We start from the raw sequence: 23,375 nt of genomic DNA on the forward strand, positions 1-23,375 counted from the left end.
GGTTTGATTTGATTAATTGTACAGATTGTACTAAGATTACATTACAATATTAAAACCAGCACAGTGATGCAGTGTTGGCACCGTCCCCTCTCTCTAGGCTTTCCGGCGTCCTCCGCGCATGTTAGATCTAAATTGGCTGTGGACGTGGGGGTGTGTAGTATAGGGAGTACCCTGCCTCTAGCATCAACTCTATCCCTCCACTCCCTTCAGTTGGATAAGAGGTTAGGAAAACGGATGGATGGAATAAAAAAAAAAAAAACAACAACAACAACCCACACACAGTGGAAGCTGGTGTATTCAACATTTATTGTCTGTCATTTTAAAAACTGTTTGAGGACAATCAAAATATAAATACATTTCTCTCTGTCACTCTCCCTCTCTCTCACATACACACACAAACACACACACACGACCCCTGCCCCTGATTATGATGTTAAAAGGTGCAACAAAACAACCATCAACAACTGAGAACAACCGGGATCTTTCAAAATCAACCAGATTTCAGAAGCTTTTACACACAGAGAGATCCTTAGAGTATACAGTCATAACAAGCAGGACCCACCACACTGACATGAGCTTCAGTCACAGATTCACACCATGTTTTGCCGTCCTCCTAAGACCATCATGACTCAATATGTGGAACAGTTAAAACAGAAGGTGGGTATAACTTGAACCATATTTGAGAACAAGTTTAAACTTGGACAGTTTGATGAGATTTGATCAAGTAAGAACTGTGAAGAAGTTATTTGCATAAACAAACATCAATACTGGGAGGAAATCTGGTAATGACTTTGCAACTGACTTTTTTTGGCCAACACTGCATTGACAGAAAACTGAACTTTGAGTTTAGAGGTCCAGTGAGACTTTGAGGGTTTCCAGCTTTCCTTGAACACAGCAGGAGGGAGAGCTTCTGATTCCCAGTTCCAAGCTGCAGAATCTAAAGCTAAAGATACCCAACACTGGACTGAAAGTTGGTCTTCCCCCAAAATTATGAAATGAACTAAAACCTCAGTTCAACTCAAGGCTCAAAAAAGCTCACAGCATGTTCTTGAAATTGTTCATCATTGATGTAAGCCGAGCCTGAAAAGATCGTTTCCAAACCAACGATTTCAAACCCAGATTTCGGTTCAGTCTGATGATCTTCAGAATAAACAACAGGGGCGAAGTTCAAACTGGCAGAAACATCTGGACACCACATGGTGACTCAACATGTGAGTCAGGAACACAGTCAGACTCAACCCAACATTTACACGCTCTCTTCTTGTGGTTTGAAGCTGCCTGCTGACCCCTCTCATTTAATGACTGAAGCTTTTGGGTGAGAATAACACTCGGGTCACGGGGATGAGGAGGAATATCGTCATCTAAAGCTACTGGCTGCACCAAATTTTTAACATCCGCATTTCACAAACAAACAATAATTTAACCGCAGTCTAAGTGAGCAGATTTATTTTTAGTTACCCCGTTGTATGAGAGAAATAGACAAACCTCAGCAAATCAACCGCTTCCCTCGGTATTCTAATTCAAGAATATCGTTTTTTGTGTTCAAAGTGTTGAACTGTTGGATTCAGCCCCTCTCCTGAGGCAGTGATCAGTGCATCTGCACATATCCCGAAAACAAAAAATGATGGTAAAATCATGGGAAAGATTTCATTTCCAAGTCACATTATGGGAAGAGTCAGGGGTCATTTTGGCCTCTAGGGAGGCAACTTCCTCTAGAACCGTAAACGAATTACAACAATTTTCTGTTGACAGTCGCTATAAAATGTCATGTGACCAAATCTCACTGTTCAGGTTTAGGGGGAAAAGAAAGCTGAATGACTAAAACGGTCAAGGGAATGCTGAGGAGAGGAGGATATGTAGAGTGCAGTCTGGAAGATGTGTCATTAGAACCACAGACCACCAGTCAGCTATTGTGATTCATCTTTGTATTTTCTTTCCAACCCGGTGAGATGTCATAGCGTCGAGTTCTTACACTAACCTCAGACCAGTAATCCTCAGACTCAGATGGTGTCCCTATGTGTGTAAACCTGATGAAAGTCAGACAGATGGAAACGGTGCAATTAAACAAATATTCCAGCAGTAAATCCGAGGGAGTTTTATTCAATCCCCATTAGTTTTCCCTCCTCGGTTATCAGGTGGGCAGAGAATCAGTCCTGACATCTGTTTTTTAGCCGCCATATGTAGAATTTTTAAATTAATGACTCCTTCAACTTCCAGTAATAGTTTTGAGGCATTAAATGTTATAACTGTTAGCAAGAAAGTAAAAATTTTAATCACGTCTTTGAATTTATTTATTGTTCAGCAATTCCAATAGTTCTAATGCTGTGCCGAAAGAGGGGTGAGTATCTGAGACAGCTGTCTCTGATGGTGGAATAATGATGGAGGACACCGACATGAGGCTATTTTAAGTCAACTCAAAAAAGCAGATTGAAAAATCAGACGTCTTTACATAGTGTCTTTAAATTATGTGGGAATATTTGTAGTGCTCTGATTTTATCATTTCGTTTTTTCCCAGCTACACACAGATTGAGGGCTGGGCTACACAGCTTTCATTTATACAACACTGAAACATTTCTGTCATCTATTTAGCACGCCTGTGTTTTACTCCACTCAGGTCTTGCTTGGTTTATAACATGGCCAGGGTATTTATACGAGCTCTGATAAAGACCTGCAGGCCACATCGCCAGAATAAATTGGTGAAAATGACATTTTTCATCTTTTCACCGGACATTTTGTTTATGCGCTGTATTTGAACTTTTAGACATTCAACACAGGAACAACACTGAAACTAATATACTGGGAAAGTGCATCTCAGGAATCAACTAGGTGTTAGCGTGACTCTTTTTTTTGGAGGGACAGAGGGGTTAATTACATTTTAGCAATATTTAAACACTAAATTCATCTTCTCACTTGTACAGAAACAGACATAAAGGGAACATGTGATGAGAATTTGCAAGTCAGACTAAATTGAATATTTTTCTTGGTAATAAATCCCTTTTGAAAAGACCAAAAGCAACAAATGTGTGACTATCTAAATACAAAATACTAAAAAAAAAAAACCCAACTGCCCAGTTACTTCTTAAAATAGCTGGTTAGTTAGCTTCATTCATTTGATTTACAACTGTTATTCAAAACAGCCAGTTGGCAGCAATGGAGCATGGTTGGTTTAGCTCTTTTTGTGGAACTTGCTGAGAGTAAGAAAGATAAAATAAGACAAACATAACCAAAATAATGAGTTTGTAATCTCAAAAAGTTTGAAGACCAAGACCACGAACTGTATTTTACATGATTGTGACTTTTAAGGCCTACTGGAGCTTCAATTTTATAAAATGTCATCAGTGAGTCCAGGTTACATGAAGTGAATAAGTGATAGATGGCCTGTCTTTCTTATTCCTCTAGACACTGGGGTCAACCACGATTCTCTAACAATCATTCGGTGTAGTGATCTGACAGTGGACCGGTGCGCAGGTCCTTTTTCCCCCCGGAGGCTGGGTGTGCATCTGCTGCTGTGCTTGTAATCAATCACAGAAAAATCAATCTCTGATTCTGTCTCTGTCCTGTGTGGAGAGGAAAATTCAAAAATGCGCAAGTTCCTCTCCAGACTTTTTCAAGAACAAAAAGAGAGGCAGAGAAATTTAAAACCTGGACGATTTAAAACTTCTGTCTCTCTCTGCATTTCTCTCCCTCGACCTAAGAGAAGACAGAGAGATGGAGAGCTGTGCTCCCGCTTTCAAACTTCTCCCTCCACCTTTCTGCCCTTCTTCTCTCTGTCCTTCTGGCTCTGTCATTGTCTTGGTCTGTGTTGCACCGTGGAGGCCACTGGGGAGCGCTGTTAGGATGTCTTCCCCAGCTCTATCTTCTTCTGGATGGCACGAGCTGAATGGTAGATGAGCGAGTCGATCAGACCGGCCACTGCACAGGTCAGGAGGCAGGATAAACACAGAGACACAGTTTGATTACATTTTTAATAATATATACATATTTTATTGCACAGGTAATAACACAAAGCATATGTAAATAGCACCACTGACCTGTAAATACTCCTCCAATAATGGCACAAACTCCTGTTAGGAAGTGTGTAAAGGACCTGAACAGCGAGAGAGAAATTATTTGGTATTTAGATTTGGCAAAAAATACATAATGATATCCTGGTATTCTCGCCAGCCTATCTGAAGGCTAGACCGTCCCCATTTCACAGCCTCGCACTTACAGCCTTCCCGGTCTTTGAAGGACCCGGCCCACGTAGACTGTGAAGGCCGGGTCCTTCGAAGGATGCGGCCTATGAAGGTAGCTTGAGTCTTATAGATGACCTTTTTACATTGTGGCAGAGTCACAATGTAAAAACTTATCGTGTTTGAAAAACGGTCAGCAATAATGAAAGCTACTGTTACAACTTGCCTGTGTTTCTCTGTGAATTTAACCATCATGGGTGACAGCTCATATAAAACAAAGACGCCTGGCAGCCCCTGGTCTCCTATTAGCCCGTTGGCCACTTTCTCGTGCCTGGTCACTGAGAACTGGTTTGTTTTTACCACCTGGTGAAAAAAGTGAAAACCGAAACACAACAAAAACCTGAGTAATCCAGGCTGTAATTTATGTGTTTGTTGTTGTTTTTTAATTAAATAACTTCTTAAAATCACATATTATGCTTTTGGTGCATTTGAAGAGTAAACATAAAGAGACAGTTCGACTAACCTCGCCGTCAGTTTTCACGTAGATGGTAGGAACAATTTTCACAAAATACTGGTACATCATCGATGCTGTGAGGAGGAACGTTTTTACCATTAAAATATGAAAGCAGTCACATTAAAAAACATAATAAAAAAATCTAGACTTCAAACCCAACCACAGCTCTATTCTATTGTCTCAGATATTAAAACAAGTGTTCATGACATGTTTTATATTTAGGACTATTTTTAATTCAGTTTACAACACAGTACAATCTGACAAACCCTAAAAACAGAGTCACACACACACAGTGAAGCTTACAAAGCTGGATCACAGCATGTCAAATAACTTCAAATGAATGCATAGAACTAGTTGTTTGAAGAGTCCTTCTCCTGACAATATTTTTATATTTCAGCTTTGTGCCACTTCTCATCTATACCTCAGGAAATGAGACACTTTCTGCTGGCTGCTAAGATTGATTTCTGGATCACAGGCACTAAGGACAGGGAAGACCAGGAACCGCAAATCCATTATTATATCCCAAAGAACCAAAATGTTTTTGATTAGTAAAGCTTTTTGTCAGAATCTTGAAAATTACAGGAGGGGGTTCTGTACTCAAAACATATTATTTAAATTTGGATTAAATCTACATCACAGGTTTTAAAAAACTGACCTTAAAACAAAGGAGTAACAGTGATGTGTTAAAGAACACAATAGTGTGAATGCATTCACACAATTAGCTGCTTAATGGAAATAAATGGGAAAATTGTATTAAATGTTGTAATAAAACAACCACAGGATGGCGCTGTTTGCTCCCCCCTCCACGTTACTGTAGCTCTTTATAACCTTCCTCTATCTTTTCCTTCTTCCTCTATCCGGTTATGGAGGTCTGCTTGAAAGGCATTTAAAAGCAGCTGCGCTCAAACTCACGAGAAACCTGAAGTTTCAAATCTAAAACCCCCCTCCGTTTTAAACACACAATTAAAGGTAAGCGTGACTTCGGAGTCATTCTTTTTAGAAATCACACAGTCGGTGGGACCAGGCCTCGTCTATCTGTCAAGGCCACAGGTGACGTTAGCATGCTAAGCTAACATAACAAACCACACGGAGAGAAAAAGGTGAATTTGACAGGTTTCGCAAAAAGGAGACCACACTTTCCTTTGTTATCTTTGCTTACATAAGCGCCCTTAAACGGCAAACGTTAACACGCATGGACAAGCTATGGACAAGCTAACATTAGCCTAGCATCCCAGCTAGGGAACAGAGTAAGTCTACGACCTGATTTGTATTAATGCGAGTCAAGGCAACAGATTAAAATGTCTTTAAGCTGTAATGGTTTTAACTTGAGTGACTTAAATTACAGATTAATCTCGGGTATGTTTTTATAATATTTACTGGCAACGATGCACAAGTGTATCCAAAAAGTCAGTAAACATACAGAAATGCGCACAGCTGGAAAGGGTGACGACTAATTGCTGATGGTAACTGCAGAGTAGTGGAACGCGTGTACAACTGGGATCACTGGGTTAACTCTGCGACCTTAAGGCAAAGAAACCCAAAACACAATGTACATAATTGTTATACTTGAATACTTTCATTCCAAAAAACTCAACAAGGTTCTTGCCGCACTTTGTGAGCTGTAATGACGACCCTGCAGTGATCTGAGATTGTTTACAAGCTTCAACCTGAACATTTACCCCTGGCAGCTGCTCACCTACATCCTTGCAGCTATTCTTAGATTTATATTAATGCAGTTTGCACTACTCTTATACAATCTCAATCTTTACTCTTCTTTAACACAATTTTTAGTTATTTTTGTTATCATTCTTGTGCATAAATACAATCTGTTATTATACACTGTACTATTTTTATTTGTTATCTTGCTCTTCTAGCACTAGTTTTCTTTCTATTTTGACATAAATCAGAGGTATTGAAGCCTCTGACACCTGAATTCACAAGTAAAGTTCAAAGCCCTGGTTGTGCCACTTAAAGAATAATATTCTTCAGAAGAGTACAACCCAACATGTAATTTTCTCATATGGGGATAATATTGTTGGCTGATATTGCCAAGAAGATTACGTTTACTGACAGCGCTGGCTGAGATTTATTTCACGATGTTTACATTTTTATGGCTAACATGAGGAAAAAACATCTTGAACAGTTCATGTATTTGGGTACTGAAGTGCTTTTTCTCCTGGCAAAAAGGGGGAATGAATAGCTTTATCAGACAAAACATTTGAATACTAGAATCAGCCCTGAGTTTCAGAAATGGTGAATCATAAGTTGCAATCTAGAACTTGCATTGGTTAATCTAATCAAATGGTCAACAAAAATGATATGCTATAAGTTTTAGTAATTGTAGTGCATTTACTTATATGGCTTTGTAATCTGGAGTGTTTCTGTTGCCACTGTTTCTGCAGATAAAATAGCTAATATTGATGAAATTAGAAAATATTATAATCTCACAAGTCATCATTTGTAAACCTACCACAAGCCGCTTTTCACAGAGTGAATTAAGGATTCCAGAGGGTCTGTTTTACAATTTTTGAATAAGAACAAATACATAAGATGATAATTTATCTAGCTGGTCTTTAACCTGTTTTTTTGTTGCAATCCTCTGTAGATGCCGGTGGCTGTAGGTCCATATGGCCAGACCCAGCCAAGTTGCTTTGATCGGGTCAAAATGGGCTTCATGATGGGTTTTGCAGTAGGAATGGCTGCTGGTGCCATGTTTGGTACTTTCTCCTGTCTCAGGTAGGTTTGAATTTGGTGTGGGAACAAACTATTTATATAAGATGTAACAGTATTGTGCTGCTCTAAGTGGTAAATACAGACAGTGCATTTTGTGCATCAAGATGTTTTGCTACAATAATTGAAAAGAATCTTATTAAAAATGTGTTTTATGGAATTTTTAAATTTGGTGTAAATGTTGCTTGCTTCAACTAGATGAAGAAATGAAAGCTTTAACATGTATCAATCTTGGGGCTAAATATGGAGTGTCTCACTCTAGGTCACATGAATAAAAAGTAAGACTGTTATTTCTCTTTCCAGGATCGGCATGCGTGGCCGGGAGCTCATGGGAGGAGTAGGAAAGACCATGATGCAGAGTGGAGGGACGTTCGGCACTTTTATGGCCATTGGTATGGGTATTCGCTGCTGAAGACAAGAGGAAAGACCTATATACAAATATTCAACAATGAGACTCTTCAACTATTTCCAGTCACAGCTTTCTGTCCATTCAGTGCTGCCATGTTCTCAGCCAACAGTCTAGTTTTGTCAATAAAAGTTCAAATTTGTGAAATGGTTTTCAGGGGGCATGTGATTTACTTTTTGATGCCTTTAAAACAAACAATTTGTAACACAAGTAATTATATTTAGTTCAGTGACACAACAGGGAAATACTTTTTCTTATCAATGCTGGTTTCTTTCGGTTACCAGCCAACCTTCTATTTTAAACATGAGCGGAAACCTGGAAGTTCACAAATGGCACATCTCTAACCACAGTTAAGAGTTTGGAGGAGTTGATCAATTTGTCACTGAACAGTTGTTTGACAGGTTAGTCCAACTTGGAAACATTAATCTGAGAAGTAAACCCTGAATCGTTTGAGAGCAAGTGCCAGGCTGCTCCTGCAGCACTATTGATATTAAAAACAAGAACTTGTATCACTCACCCTGTGGTGCTGTGACATCAGTCCCATCCAGGGGGTTAACAAGACCGGGGTAATCTTTACCAAACGACAGGTGTTTTATCAGATGGGTCATGTTTATCTGTAGAAAGAGAGATTACAAGTTAGCGGACCTCAGAAATTTCTCTGAGTAACTAGAAATAAGCATAAAATTTCACTGCTGAAACAGCCAGATAGCTTGGACTGTAACATACTTGCAGTATGTATTATGAGAAATGATCAAGAAAATATGTTACTTACATTGTCCAAGCCAAAACTCTGCAGGTCGTGTACTGCAAAAGAAACAAAACCACTTTAAATCACTTACTAAAAAGTAAAAAAAAAAAAAAAATGCAAATACAGGCCATGTGTAGTAAATGAAATAAAATGTGTTCAAATCAGCTTGTGTGATTGAGTAGTGCCCCTTTGTTCAGCTGTTTGACTCAATTTGTGGATGAATCTGTGGCTCCCTGGCACAAAAGTTCATTCCAGAGTTGGCAGATATCTGTCAAATACTGGAGTATCTAAAATGGGATAAATTTAGGGCACTTTTATGGTAAGGAGGTTGGATTTAGAGGGACTGACAAGCAGCAAGTTCTACAATGGCTCCACAGACAAACTCGTCACCTTTTTGGAAGAACTACAATCACACAAACAAGTGACAGCTGCACAGTGCAGAAGCTGATCAGGGCAAACTCTAAAGCAAACGCCAAAGGTTTGAGTTCACCACATGCTTAGCAGTAATGTATTACCCCTTTATTGCAATTAGTACTTGTATGTGCAGTAATAAAGGTACTGGTTTAGTAAATCTTATGACAAAAAAGAAAGTAATACCTCTTCTAATTCAGAAAAGCATATTTAAAATACCTTCTTTTTTTTTTCTTATACAAGCTGTAAGCCTGGTCCAGTATAATAGGTGCCATTATGTATTTGATCAATTTGAAATTTTACTTCTCATACACAGTCAGGGGACTAAAACAGCACAGAGACCAGAAATGTTAGGTCCACAGATGCTTGCCATTATTATACACAATGTAACTTGGAGCTTCGATCATCAAGCAAAGAAGAGGAGCAGTCTACAGATGTCGAGTTATGTTGAACCTACACAATCTTTCCATTTTCAAACTTTAAAGATGATGCTGACTTAAAGGGAGCCGATTCTGCTTTATTCCTGCTCCATGTGTTTTTTTCTTGGACTCTACTGCAGTAGTTTTGCATTATTTACAGTCAAAAATAATTCATCTTATACTGAGTGCAACTCCTCAGTTCGCCTTCTCTGTGAAGTTCTCCCTTCCCGCTCCCTGTAAGCCTGTTGTGCTCACAACTAAAGTAAAAGGACTACATTAGGGACATCCCCCATTTCTAAACACAAAGCCAGTAGGGGGGAAAAAAGTGAAACTGAGTGTTTAGAAGGCGGATCTTTTGTCTCACACCATTACTTGTGTGCTGACCTCATTATTTTAAAGTTCAGCCATGTTTAATAAGAGCGTCCACCAGTGGAGCAGTATATACTGTCATACACACACACACACACACATGTGTGTATGACAGTATATACTGTCACACACACACGTGTATGACAGCCAATCAGAAAAGGCATAATAGGTCCCCTTAGAAGTAACAAAAGGCTTTACACAAATGCAGCCGGACTCCCCAACACCCATCAGCAACACTCCCCTTGAAATCCAACACTTGTGTTTTTAGCTCCTGCTTTTTCATCACGTTGCTTAATTATAGCATAGGTATATATATATATATATATATTCACAGTAAGTACACTGCTCAAAAAATTAAAGGAACACTTCTTTAATCAGAGAACATCATCAAGTTAGTAAAACTCCAGTTTTAGCTGCTTTGGTTTGAATGAAATTAACAACAGACGCACTAGAGGGGCAACAATGAGACAACATCCAAGACAAGAATGGTCTTACAGGTGGAGGACACTAGCATTTTTCCCATCTTTTTCATTTCTGACAGTTTTTTGTTATATTAGTGTTGCATTTAGCTAGAGTCAGCATCACTGCTGGCAGCATGAGGAGACACCTGGACCCTACAGAGGTTGCACAGGTACTCCCAACTCCTTCAGGATGGCTCATTAATACATGCCACTGCCAGAAGGCCGTCTCCCAACACAGCCTCAAGAGCATGGAGGAGATTCCTGGAGACAAGCAGTTACTCTGGGGGACCTGGACAGGACTATAGAAGTTCCTTAACCCATCAGCAGAACCGGTGTCGGCTAATTTGTGATGAAGCAGGATGATGACAGCCAGAGCTAAAAAAATGACCTCCAGCATGGCACTGGTCTGAATGTCTCTAGCCAGGCAATCAAAAACAGGCTACCTGGCACCGTGGAGCCTGACTGGCATTTGCCATAAAATACCATACTTGGCAGACCCATCACAGGTGGCCTGTGCTTTTCACAGATGAGAGCAAGTACATGCTAAGCACACGTGGCAAATATGGAAAGGGCCCAGAAAAGCCACACAGAGCTCTACAGGTTAGGCAAAAACACCCTGACTGCCCTTGGGTATGAGGATGAACTCCTTGGACCCATTGTCAGACCTCATGCTGATGTGTTGGGTCCTGGGTTTGATTTTGGAAAAATGGTTGAGCCTTTTTCACTTTTGTTTTTCAGGGTGTCTTTAGCTAATGTGTTTTCCCCACATTTTTTTGAGCAGTGTTCTTCATTATGTGCAACTATTTATTGTAACAATAACCAGGCTAATAAACTGCATTAAAGCTGTTCTTCAAAAGAATAAAAAAAATAAAATCTGCAAAAAAGGATGGACTTACTTTCCACAGCGTGCACTACAGAAAAAAGAGAAAAGAGTCACAATAGTAATGCAGGTAGACAGCAAACCATGTTACATTAATGTGGTTGGGCATGTCAGTAGGGGCTGCACAACTTTGACAAACTGAGTTTTTATGCTTAATATTTTTAGATTTATAGCATTAAGAAACTAATAACTTAACTCAGGCAATGAAAACAAGCTCTTTGTGTTTGTGGTTTGGCTGTTTAGGAGTATTAAAAGCTTAACTCCATTATACATTTTGATTTATAAGCTTGAGATTTACAGCACAAAAAAATATCCAATTGAGGAGGATTATATTTGTCAGCTCTAAAAGGTTTGAGCCCCTTGTGATTTAGAAAACAGTTTGTATCCTGTCGGAGTAATTGTGCAGTCCCAGACACACACAGTACAGAGGGTTTAAGGTCAGTCCAGGCTGGAGATGATTTGGGACCAGAGTAAGGATGAAGCTGGTTTATTTCAGCCACAGCCTCGCTTACAGTCCTCAAGTGATTCTTGTCTCTTGTTTCTTCTGATAAGCATTTAATATTACACCGTTGAGATTCAGTCATGATCTCACATTAGCAACTTAAGAACAAAGGTCAGTGTTTTATGTTCCAGATAGGAAACTAAAATCAACAGTGGAAAGTGCAGTAAAACGTCAGCTTCCTTCACTGTTTTACCAGCCAGCCAGGTTTTTACTAAAACACATTCTTTATACTTTTAAATTTGGTATTCAGACAGTTTTAGAGTCAGATCAGAAGTAGTGTTGTGGCAGATTTGCCAAATAAAAATAAATGTTTTTAGCATGTGGTAGCTGGCTACTGTTAATTTCCTGCTCTGGTACTCCATGAGGTCTAAGTCATCAATGAGAATAAGAAATGCCCTAACCCACTGTTATTGTGTCTTAGCTGAAGATGTCCAACTTCCACATCCTGATAGTACACATAAGCAATTTTACTAAATGAACCAGTCAAAGCATAAATAGCAACAAGTGTCTTAGACCTCATGGGGTGACTGTACATATGAGGGAAACATTTAGCAGGCAGACAAAAAAAGACAACAACTTCCAGTCACAATAATGAGCAAAATGCATACACAATGATGGCAAACACAACAGAAACACAAGGAAGAAATGAATAAAAGGAATAAAAATGTAGACAAACACTATGTGAGAGGTAAAATGATGAGAAAATTGCACTTTGGCTGAAATAAACTTGCTACGAACAGTTCAGAACAGCTTTGTTAGCTCCAGAAAAAAACTTTGGTTTATCTACAAACTCAAAGTTCAGCTATCTTCTAAAGAGAAACCTCTGAGTACAGAATATGACCCCCATCAAGAAACACTGCAGTCAGCTTTGTAAAACCTGATGTGGGTTCAGTCAAACTCCCAGGCAATGCATGAAAAACAACACGAATGACATGCAGTGTCACTCGTACCTCTTTCCATTAATTGCAAAGCACGAATAACAGAATGTATTGTTTTCTGCCTGTGAAATCATAAAACCTTTTCAAAATAAAAGACTGAAGATTTCAGAACTTAATGGATTTTAGATAATATAACACACTGACCATTGCCTTTTTCAAAATAAAAAAACCAGCCTAAATTTACATTTTGTATCCGCTGACCGGTGAGTCCGTGTCTCAGATCCTGTATTGGTAGACACGATCAGCTGACTGCACTGTAGCAATCCCAGCTACTGTATGTCAAAATCTTCATCACTGAGCTAAAATCAGTATTCTCAACAAAGCAGTCTGAATAGTGACAAATTGCTGTCATATTTATTTCACAAGTAATAAATACTAAAGCCAAAATGATTTATATTTATTGTTATTATTTTACATTTTTCAAAATGTAAAATAATAAGCAAGCTTATTGTGCATGATTTTCTGTTTTTAATGAACAGATTTAGATGTGTGGCTCAATGTGGACATTTGATTGATGGATGGCTGGATAAATGAATAAATACAGACAGAGAGACTGATGAACAAACATACCCATCAAAGGTTTATAAACACCCTTATGATAGCGTCGTAAACTTGTCTGCTAGTCACTCCAAATTTATTTGGAAAAATATAGTCACAGTGATTCTTTCTGTTTAATTTAGGTGTCGTTCAACAGCGCAGTGATGAAATCCAGGTGAAACACTCCAGACTACAGTGTTCGTCTCAGATCACTGCTGAATTGTCTGTGATAAAATATGTTGGGTGTCTTTGCCTATAGAAACATCAATTCATCAAAAAGCTTCTTATTTAGAAGCTTTATGCTTATCTTAGATCCCAACAGTTCTATAGATTCTGGCTTTTTAAAGGTATTTTGGGCTTCTGACTATAATTACATACAAAGCTCTGCCAATTAGTAAAATAAAAATAAACTAAGGGTGTTAAAAACCTTTGGTTAGGTGTGTCTGTGAGCTGAATGGAGTGGCAGCTTACCGTGGACATGAGACTGCTGGAAACTTTTTCCTGGAGCGAAGTGGAAATTTCCTGCCACCTAAAGCATAAAAAACCCCACCACAAAACATGAGACATATGTATACATAGATATATCCATTTATTAAATTCACTTTGATAAAAATGTCAAGTGATAGCATTGCAAAGGAGTTTTTGTTTAAACCGCAGTTACATTTATAACATATTATTCCTAGTCAAGTCAAGTCAAGTCAAGTTTATTTATAGAGCACATTTAAAAACAACCAAGGCTGACCAAAGTGCTGTACAGTAAATACAGATAAAAATACAATAGAACACAATTTCGTAAAACACCTCGCTGATCAAATAAAAAATAAATAAACAAATAAATTAAACCTTTCTAAAAGCCAATGAAAAGAGGTGAGTTTTAAACTCCTGTTAAACTCTTTCTTGCAAAAACGCTACAAAATTATTATTTTTTTTTCAATATTATCTTGTTATATTTTAACTTTGCTCAAAGATCATCTCAGATCATCTTCCACACAGTGGTCCCAATAACAGGGCACAACATTGCTGCATTAGGCAAATAAGGCCAGCTTATGACTGAAACTGGTGCTCAAGGAAACGGCGAATTAAAAGACACACAGACAAATAAGAGTGACATTTACTTATGTAAGTCTATTAATAACTTTCAAAACAGTTTCTTCATAGGCTGGAAATTCTGGATCTTGCAATACAAGAACCAGCTACGTCAACATAAAGTTACACAGTTGTGTATCATTCTGAGACTTTCTGAGTTGTGTCATCCCAGGTATGACATACTACTGATGACTACTCATCTCAGTAGTATTCTCGTTCTGAACACTGGATGTCCTCCCGAGAGATAACAAGCCTGCTGATCTTTGACAGCCCTGCCATGTTATTAAGGATGACGTGTAAGACTTCATACCTTGTTGACTTCCAGGAAGCCGTAAACCTGACAGCCTTCATTCTTCTGCTCCTGCATCTTCTGAGTGAAACCCTCTCTTTTACATTGCTCGATGGTGTCTGCACTCTTGAACGCCCAGCCTCGCCGCCGATACGCTTCGCGCACATCATCACAGGTGTTGCAGCATCTGGACACACACACCAAGAAGAACCAAGGCGAGTTAACACAGGGTCATACAGTAAACAGAGACAGAAAGAGCAGCCTGTGTTTGTGTCTTACTTGAGATCTTCAGTTTCAGCTCCGTAGCAGCTCTCGCATCTGTCTGGGTCCAGCGTGCTGGGATCAAACACTTCGCCATCATCAGCCTTACCGAGCTCTGAACAATAAAACACAAAATAATCATGATGATTAGCAGCCAAACAACATCCCTACTTCAGCACATAACTCTGAGGAAGATAAACCCTTTCTAAATTACATAGTTGTGTGTTTTTTTATATATATATGTCAGTAAAGAGACCCAATATCCTGTCAGTAATGCAAATATGACAATATTATAAAAAATATAAGAAATGCTCTTTTTGTACAGATTCTTGTCATCTTCATATATTTGTATTTTGAGGTTAATAATGAGACCACATAAGCAAAGTTACAGATGAAACTGACAAATGTTTCCAATTGATCATCCTTGATCATCCTCAAGTTGAAATCTGATATCAGAACAGACCTGAGCAGCATCTAAGCAAAACAAAAGGTTCAACTGCTCCCATATTATAAGAGCCACAAACAGCTTTTAAGTAGCGGTGCCTCCTGCATTCACAGTATTGTTGACTGAGGTCTTCTATAGAAGAAATACATATGAGCTTATACATCAAAGAACTGTAAGACACTCTCTTTGTAAATCATTTTCAGAATGCTTTCATTCTCCTGGCACAATAAAAGAAAGAAACACTCCCAACAAGTTTCACCATGCATTCCTTTATCTGGGAATTAAAAACACTCCATGCAAACATTTTTCCCAAGTGGTGCTTCCCCAATTGGAATCTTTCATTTTTAGTGTTCTGCCAATAACAGATATCCACCTTAGTGAGAGTGAAACAGTCGACCAATGATGCTCCATTAACAGGAATTTCCCAAAAGTCCCCACAGTCAGTGGTGCTTTCTATACTAGAATGCCGAGAAGCGACTTGACTTCTGGATTTGTGAGCATACGTTTCTTAATTTTCTTAGGGAGTGACAAAACTATAAAATTCCTCAATATTTCTGACTCTGGAAACATTAATAAGTCACAGATCTTACGTGTGTATCAGTGATGCAGGTTGATCACTGGAATGTTTTTATGTTTGAGAAGCAAAAAAAATAAGCAGGAAAATGGAACGAGTTTGCTGACTCATCGTCTGTTTTAAAACTATGCCCAGAGAATTTTACAATGCAGAGGCTCTGCAACAAGAAAACAAGCAAACAAACAAAGGAAAAAACTGAACAAAAACAATCTAACAAAAAAATCATCACATTATTTGTTAATCCACTGCGCTGCCAAACCAAATATGCACACCTCCACACACTGTCCAATCTGCTGAGCAGTATCAGCACCTTAATGGTGAGCGTAACATCAGCTTTTACCGTGCTTTTCTGCCTCCTGGGTGACAGGTTTGAGCTCTTTGTCCAACCGCTGTTTGAACAGATTGTGTTCAACGTCCAGCTGCTGCTCACCAGCCACGTCCATTGCATCTATACTAAGATCTGCCAAGAGAAAAAGCAGATGTAGGTCTTTATCATTAACATATGTTATGATTAGCATGCTAACTTCATCAGTCTGGAGCTTCTTGAGAAAAGAGAACTTACAGGCACACGGCATGTGAGGGAAAATAATATCGATGTTGATTTTGAGTTTGTCTCCCCGTGACGTGTCGACGTACAGCTCAGGATGGACCTGCCGGGCACAGGTGATTGTTAACTTAGTCATCCACGTAAAACAGAAACACCAGTAAAAACAAACGTATTTAATCAGTCAGGGAACAATTTATCTCTGATGCTTTTTGTTTTTTTAAACACCAAAGAAACAGAAAGTTAGTCTTCATTTCTGCACTAAACACAGTAGAGATTCTGAGAAAACCCTGGAAAAAAATTGTTTTTGTTTGTCCTTCACACTTGTGTGTGTAGACTTTTAGTCTATTTCACTGTTTACATGTGCAGACTCATCAGAGCAGTCTAACAGGTATTTCAGGCCATCTTTATCACCACAGTCTGTACCTTTAATCATCGGGAGAAAAAATTAACACAATCAGGATCTTGGAAACCACGTCATCAGTGTCAGTTAACTGGTATCAGAGGAAACCAGATTTATGATTATGGTTCTTTGCAGATAATAAATATGGATTCATTCATAATGGAAATTTAATTGGAAATTTACTTTATCAAGGAGAAATAAACTGAGACACTGCACTAAGCCCCAGTATGAGACTTAAGTTGTCTGCTGTAACCAAAAGTATTCGTTTGGTATCATATATGAGAACAAGAACAAAAATAATCATCATATTTAGAGACAAGGCAGTAAATATTTTCTTACATTTTACTGAAAAGATTTAGCTCTAGTTCTAGAATATTATCTAGAATTTGCACATTCAAAAATAATTGTGAAATTTCTACTAATGAATTTTCTGACATGTTTGATTAGACCACTGGCCTGCACATGTAGAAGCTCAGAAACAAGTGTAAAAAAGCAGATTTGGAACTAAAACCTGTTATTTTTTACTTTGTGTGCCAGGCGTTGGGTTTAATTTCACAGGGTGGAGGATGACACCATCTAAAGAGGACATCAAAATAAAGTGGATAAACTCACCTCTTTAGTCAGATAGTATTGCAACTCAGAGACAAACAGGATTAGCATGATGACACCACTGATTATAGTCACTGCAGAGACAGAGGAAGTATGCATTTTAACACCACACAATATCACATTTCTGTATAATGAGAAAACTCTGAACTATAACCAAGTGATTACATGAAAGGAATACGTGTACAAAAATAACATGGAAAAGAAGCAGCATTATTGTTACTTGTACCTTCTTTCCAAAAGTAATCCAATATTCATATATCACCTAATTCTGGCATATACAGACTGCATATATACATACATAATATGGCACTAATAAGTTCATAAACTAGCCTACACCACAGTCAGCTCAGCTGGAATACTGGATAGTACTGAGTCAAAGATCTTCTGCTGAATAACTACATCTAGGTCTAGATATTTTTTGACACCATTACATTTAATATTTACAGAATACATTTAATATACATAATGTACTCAATTGTGCAGCATGGTGGCACAGTGATTAGCACTGCTGTGAAGCAGCAGTGTCAAGGCGATATTGAAATTTGGTCTTGTCCTTTGGCATCACTAAATGACACGCTGGGTCAACAGTGAGTCAGAACTGATGCTCCCAAATGCTCTTTTTTTCAAGGATCATGTTCTAACTTTCCCTAAATCTAAGCAAGTAGTTTTCAGTCCCTAAATCTGAATAGCAAAAGCAAAAATTGTTTGAAAATCAAATGAATTAGCAATTGAGGAAAAACGATGAAAGTGGAAAACACAAAGGTCCAAATGTGAGCCGAACCTCTGTCTACTGTGATTCTTATGTTTGACACCCCTGGTTTAGATGATACAAATACATCCCTCTTCTTCTTCCATATTCACAAAACAATGTGTTTTGACAGTCATTTAACAGTCACCAGTTTAAAAAAATCCCTAGATTATAAATAACAATAGCCCTGTTGGAAGATCAAAAAGACTAAAAAGTCTACTATACCTCACATTATTTATAAATCATCCTCTACACAATTTTAGTTCCTACCAAACTACACAATACTGTTGTAGTTCACACATCATGATAACAAGACTGTCTCTAAGCAAATGTCTGCATACGGCGTTATAATAGATATGTTGTATATAACCTTTCTAATGATGCTTGTCCCATCTCTTATGTTATTGTCATCATAGTATAATTAATTTAGTTCAAGCCTTTTCACGTCTGTTTTTACCTCTTGAATTCCCTCTCTCGAATTAATAGTTTTACTCTATAAAAACCACAGGAGAATGATTACAAACTAGTCAACAGTCTTGTAAAATCATGAAAAATCCCCAACAAGTCCTTCACAAAAAGCCTGTGACACAAACTCCTCAAAATGTGTGATTTTAAACCGGTTTCTCTACATTTGCACCCACACTTTATGCTCAACTGTTCTTGAGCTAGCTGCATCGCTACTCTGTTATCGGAAATGTAAATATTACCGGCATCTATTCTGCTTGATTTCCGGCTTCCCTTGAGTTGCCACAGGCATGCTAATACTGTAACTTTATTCATGTGTACTGTATTTGAGCACTGATAGGAGAAATGAAGCAAATAGCTGTGTTGTTAGCCGCTGCAGCTAACAGGCTGTATGTATGAATGGCTGCTGCTCTGTGACAAATTAAAGCCTCTCACCAGTCGCCCCTCCCCACGTCTTCACTCGGAAATCCTCCAGAGTTTTAGGATAAGCGTCAAACTGCTTCAGTTTATTTAACGTGTCCATTTTCTAAACCTCCAATCACCCGCTACAAAAAATGTTACCGACAGATTCCTTCAGACACACACACCAGCCCTCAACTTTCACTTCCGGGACACGCGAGGGGCAAGCTTGGGCCAATCAGCGTCGGCCGCGTATTTTTTTTCTTTCTCCTTGCGTTCCTTGTTTTCTTCATTCAAAGGTCTACCTGTGGACACGCTGGTTTACATACAGTTGCATACATTTTACAACAATAATTACCTTTGTGGTGATTATCAGTAGTTACATTTAAGGCTATTGGCAATCAACAACTGCATTATAATTAACACCAGTAATAAATAAATAAATAAGAAAGAAATATTAACGATTCATTAATACAGAAGATATCAAGAAATTCATTATTTATTTGACTGTGGCCAGTTATTTGTAATTTTTTATGCTTTGATACTTTTTGGATATTTCCCACATATGTTGATACTTATTCATACTTGTTTCAGCTGATGTATCAAATGTCAGGCACCAGAAGGAGCTTGTATGTTTTTGCAGTTCATGTCTGGGTTCAGGCACAGCACTGTGGTTTCAAGTTACTCAGTGGCTCTAATTTGGCTTAAGGCGTAAAAATGCTGTCTCACTTTGTTAGTCCAGTGTTGGACTGGTGGATGGTGACATGTCCAGGTTGTATGCTCTTCAATGCCTGTCCCTGAATGGGTTGAAAAAAACTGAGAAAGAGCCTAAATTATTGATCGTATCTCCAGACTCCCCAGAACCAAATCCAGTGGTGCATCTTTTGAGGTGGAACAAGCTCAATCCATACATCCTACAACCCAGAGAACCCAAAAGATCAGTGCCCATATCGTAACATGAGATACAACACTCCAGAGTCCTGGGTGAGAGCTATTTTGGCTGAATGACAGAGGCCCAGCTTCACTGTTACGCAGTCTTTCACCACCAATAAGGTGGCAAACCTGCTCAAGTCACATAGTTAACTGTTCCTGTGAGACACAGTAGGGATGGGAAAGAGACATATTAATAGTAGGTGTTGCAAAAGTCAAAATCTGAGCTGGAAGCACTACAAAAATTTCATGCTTGAGTGTGGACATAGTTACTCAACATTTGAGGATTTGTGGAAGAGGTGCAGTGGTGAGCACTATTGCCTCATAGCAAGAAGGATTAAGGTTAGAACAGTTTGCATGTTCTCCTTGGGGGTTGCAGATGCATGGGTTTTCTCTGGATGCTACCAAATTTCAAAGACATGTTAGGCTAACTGGTGAGTCTCATCTAGATAAAAATGTTCAAAGCGATGCATAGTCAAAGTAGCATTTAGTAAGGAGTATTTTGAGCTCTCAGTAAGCACAAAATATAAATGCTGGCCCATTGCTGCAAATGTGCTAAAGTAAAGATTCACAGTGCAAAAAACAAACAAACACAAGACTCAGTAGCCTAATCGTTTTTAATCAAAATGTGCATTGCTAATAAAATAAAGACCTATTTACACAGTGAGACACAATAAGATTGTACAGAGACAGCATTACACAGACCGATCTACAGCAGATCTCACTAAACATTTTTACTTCCAAATCTCCAGAATGTCAAACATTATATTTTATCAGTATGTTCAACTTGAGGAATTTATTTTCAGTGCCAAAAAACAATTACCTGTATTTGTACCACTAACTGAGATAAAACAGTGCGAAACAACTCTGACATTAAATTGTCTCCATTTTTTTTCACTGTCATGTTTTTGAACAGAAGAAAGACAAAAGACAGAACCTGGAAGAAACTGATGATGTGTGGAGCAGTAGAACAATAAATCCTGCATAAGAGCAGGAACAGAAAAAGTCCTTAGTCAGCCTTCTTTTTCTGCCTCAACCTGAGAGAGGAGCTCTCTGTCACCTCGCCTGCCCAGCCTGACCTTCAGATGACCAATGACCTCATGTCCGACCCCGAGGTCAGCCACAGCTGTCTGAACCAGCTGCAGTCGGGTTTCTCTGAGCGAACGCCTCAGTTTGGCGCGTCGATTTTGAAACCAGATCTGAGAGAGAGAGAGACTGGGTTATTCTAAGTGGACATTTGATATTTTTTCTTATATATACACACATATATTATATGCACTAAGTCTGCTAAATACTGATACCCTAAACACAAAGCCCCAGCCTTAAAAAAGTAACTACATGACACAGAAACTTATTTTGCAACAGTTAAGATAGTTCTGCTTGGTACTATTTATTAAAACACTTTTCAACAGTGCAGACATGGTATTTCTCATTTTCATAGTTCTGATAGTCTGGGTAAAGATTCAGTTCAGTTGGTTTAGTTGCCGCTCCTCCCTGAGCCTGGTTCTGCTGGAGGTTTGTTCCTGTTTAAAGGGAGTTTTTCCTTCCCACTGTTGCCAAAGCACTTCCTCATAGGGGATCATATGATTGTTGGGGTTTTTTGTTTTCTTTGTAGTATTGTAGGGTCTTTACCTTACAATATAACACTCGTTGAGGCAACTGTTGTTGTTATTTGGTGCTATATAAATAAAACTGAGCTCAATTGAATCTAATTATTTATCAACTCCAACTCTAACATGGCAGATGGCACAGGACTATGTGAAACTTAAGCACACACATCCAGATCTGTTTTCTAACATGTAGTGTTTAAACCTCACAGTTGACCTGTAAGACCTGCAAACAGTTTGATGGATGAAATCTAAGGAGTTTCAGGGGAAAAGCACAATCACTGGGTCCTGAAATTAAATATAGTAGGAGCAAGGACAGGGAATGACAAACGTGAAGCGGTAATACATTTGGTTTTTCAATATTCTGTATGAAGCTACCTGTATTCTGTCCTCATCCAAGTTGAGTCTCTCTGCCAGCTGTTCCCTCAGCTGAATACCAGGATAACAATTCACCTGAAACACTGTCTCCAGTATATTCACCTGGGAGGATGCACACAATGATATTAACCCAGGAAAAAACCTGTATTTCCTCCTATAATAGATGGATGTCGTGATTACTGTATCATAATTGAACAGAATTATTGAAGAAGTGGCTGATAAACTGATTACCTGGCTGGTGGTAAAGGCAGTGCGTGGTCTGCGTCCGATATACCAGTTTGATGTCGGCTGGGAGTTTAGCTGCTGCTGTTGTTTTCTGTTCTCGCTCTCCACATTATTTTCTGGTTTAATGGAGAAAAATAAAAGAGCATTTCACATTAATGCGGCAATTATAATCAAACGCAACATTTAGGCAGCATTAAGCCAAATTCTAAAAGTAACACTGGAAGTAAGATTTACTTTTCACACTGATGAATCTTACAAATGCAAAATATGAAATATATAATTTAAGAAAAATTATGTAGATAAATGTAACATAATAAATTATGCTTTACTTTGGCTTGATTTTGAGTTTTGTGTAATGAGCCAGAGAAAGCTTAGTTTAGTGGGTTACTTCCAGTCTGTTGCCACTGCTCAACTGTAAAATAAAAATGAAACCTGGTATGAGGGACAACAAGAAAGGAACAAGCAGGAGAACAAAGAAAGACATGAAAGAGAAGAAAAATGCATGTTCTTCAAAAGCAATGGATTTAAACATAGACTAATAAACTCAGTTTGTTTCCTGTACAGCAATAGGACATAAGGAATCGCCCCCAATCAGGTTTTAAAAAAATACTGAAAGTGTCAGACTGAAATACTCAAAGTTTAGTATCAACTGGAGGATGTTATGTTACAAAAATTACAGACTGAGCAGTTTTATAATGACACAAACATGAATCAATGTTGTGATTCAGTGTAATCTAATTGCAATTTTTTCTACAAAAAAACCAGACAAAAATGAACCTTTAAACCTAAACTTTAATATTACATATGATAACTGGTTTAGTTTAGATTTTTTTGTTTTTAAATGCTTTGGAAATCATGTCGTATTACAGACCAGAGGTTAGCACTTCATCAGTAACAAACAGACTACCCATTACTAACTCTTCAGACCTTTTGTTCCTTACCTGCCCAGGGTCGGTGGAGTTTCAGGCAGTTTCCGGGTCTTTCCAAACCCAGAATCCGATCAATGGAAAATGCCAGCCTGCTTTCAACTGTCACAGACGCCATAATGATTACTCTGACTTATAAACAATCCTGAAAGCCGAGGGCCCCCGGCCTGCAAACAACAATCTTATGTCGTTGTAAAGAAAGAACGAATCCAAAAATCAAGCAGTAGTTGATCGCACTGTGGTCCTTTAGCTCTGTAGTCTAAAATAAACTGAAGAGGCCAGTGCCTGTTTTAGTCTGAGGTGCATGAAGCAGCAGGACAACAAACTGATGACTGCTGGTTTAAATGGGAATGGGAGGTTTACAATGGTCACCAATTAGAACTAAGAAGTCCTTTTTTC

General features: G+C 38.5%; 3 protein-coding genes across 4 annotated transcripts; 1 reads left to right on the forward strand and 2 right to left on the reverse strand.

The window, feature by feature from the left end:
• Positions 1 to 287: 287 nt before the first annotated feature.
• On the reverse strand, positions 288 to 19,122 carry ergic3 (ERGIC and golgi 3). 2 transcript variants are annotated; one of them, XM_080892479.1, is made up of 14 exons: positions 18,947 to 19,122; positions 17,302 to 17,372; positions 16,305 to 16,392; positions 16,083 to 16,202; positions 14,742 to 14,838; positions 14,484 to 14,649; positions 13,559 to 13,616; positions 11,127 to 11,141; positions 8,595 to 8,626; positions 8,340 to 8,436; positions 4,696 to 4,760; positions 4,399 to 4,535; positions 4,032 to 4,087; positions 288 to 3,912 (listed from the first exon to the last, which is right to left on the reverse strand). In XM_080892479.1, exons 1-14 carry the CDS (start codon positions 19,032 to 19,034, stop codon positions 3,833 to 3,835), a joined length of 1,170 nt encoding a protein of 389 aa, XP_080748605.1. In that variant the 5' UTR covers positions 19,035 to 19,122; the 3' UTR covers positions 288 to 3,832. The 2 variants fall into 2 exon arrangements, with proteins under 2 accessions (XP_080748605.1, XP_080748606.1); XM_080892480.1 differs by lacking the exon at positions 11,127 to 11,141.
• On the forward strand, positions 5,508 to 7,973 carry romo1 (reactive oxygen species modulator 1). The gene is made up of 3 exons (XM_080892499.1): positions 5,508 to 5,655; positions 7,292 to 7,422; positions 7,720 to 7,973. The coding sequence occupies exons 2-3, from the start codon at positions 7,292 to 7,294 to the stop codon at positions 7,826 to 7,828; spliced, it is 240 nt and encodes a 79-aa protein (XP_080748625.1). The 5' UTR covers positions 5,508 to 5,655; the 3' UTR covers positions 7,829 to 7,973.
• Positions 19,123 to 20,451: 1,329 nt separating the features above from the next.
• Positions 20,452 to 23,348, reverse strand: hesx1 (HESX homeobox 1). Its single transcript, XM_080892497.1, has 4 exons — positions 22,992 to 23,348; positions 22,057 to 22,166; positions 21,826 to 21,927; positions 20,452 to 21,039 (listed from the first exon to the last, which is right to left on the reverse strand). The coding sequence occupies exons 1-4, from the start codon at positions 23,092 to 23,094 to the stop codon at positions 20,854 to 20,856; spliced, it is 501 nt and encodes a 166-aa protein (XP_080748623.1). The 5' UTR covers positions 23,095 to 23,348; the 3' UTR covers positions 20,452 to 20,853.
• Positions 23,349 to 23,375: the final 27 nt, after the last annotated feature.

The sequence above is a fragment of the Rhamphochromis sp. 'chilingali' genome, assembly GCF_963969265.1.
Source record: "Rhamphochromis sp. 'chilingali' genome assembly, chromosome: 9".
In the NCBI taxonomy this organism is placed as follows: Eukaryota; Metazoa; Chordata; class Actinopteri; order Cichliformes; family Cichlidae; genus Rhamphochromis; species Rhamphochromis sp. 'chilingali'.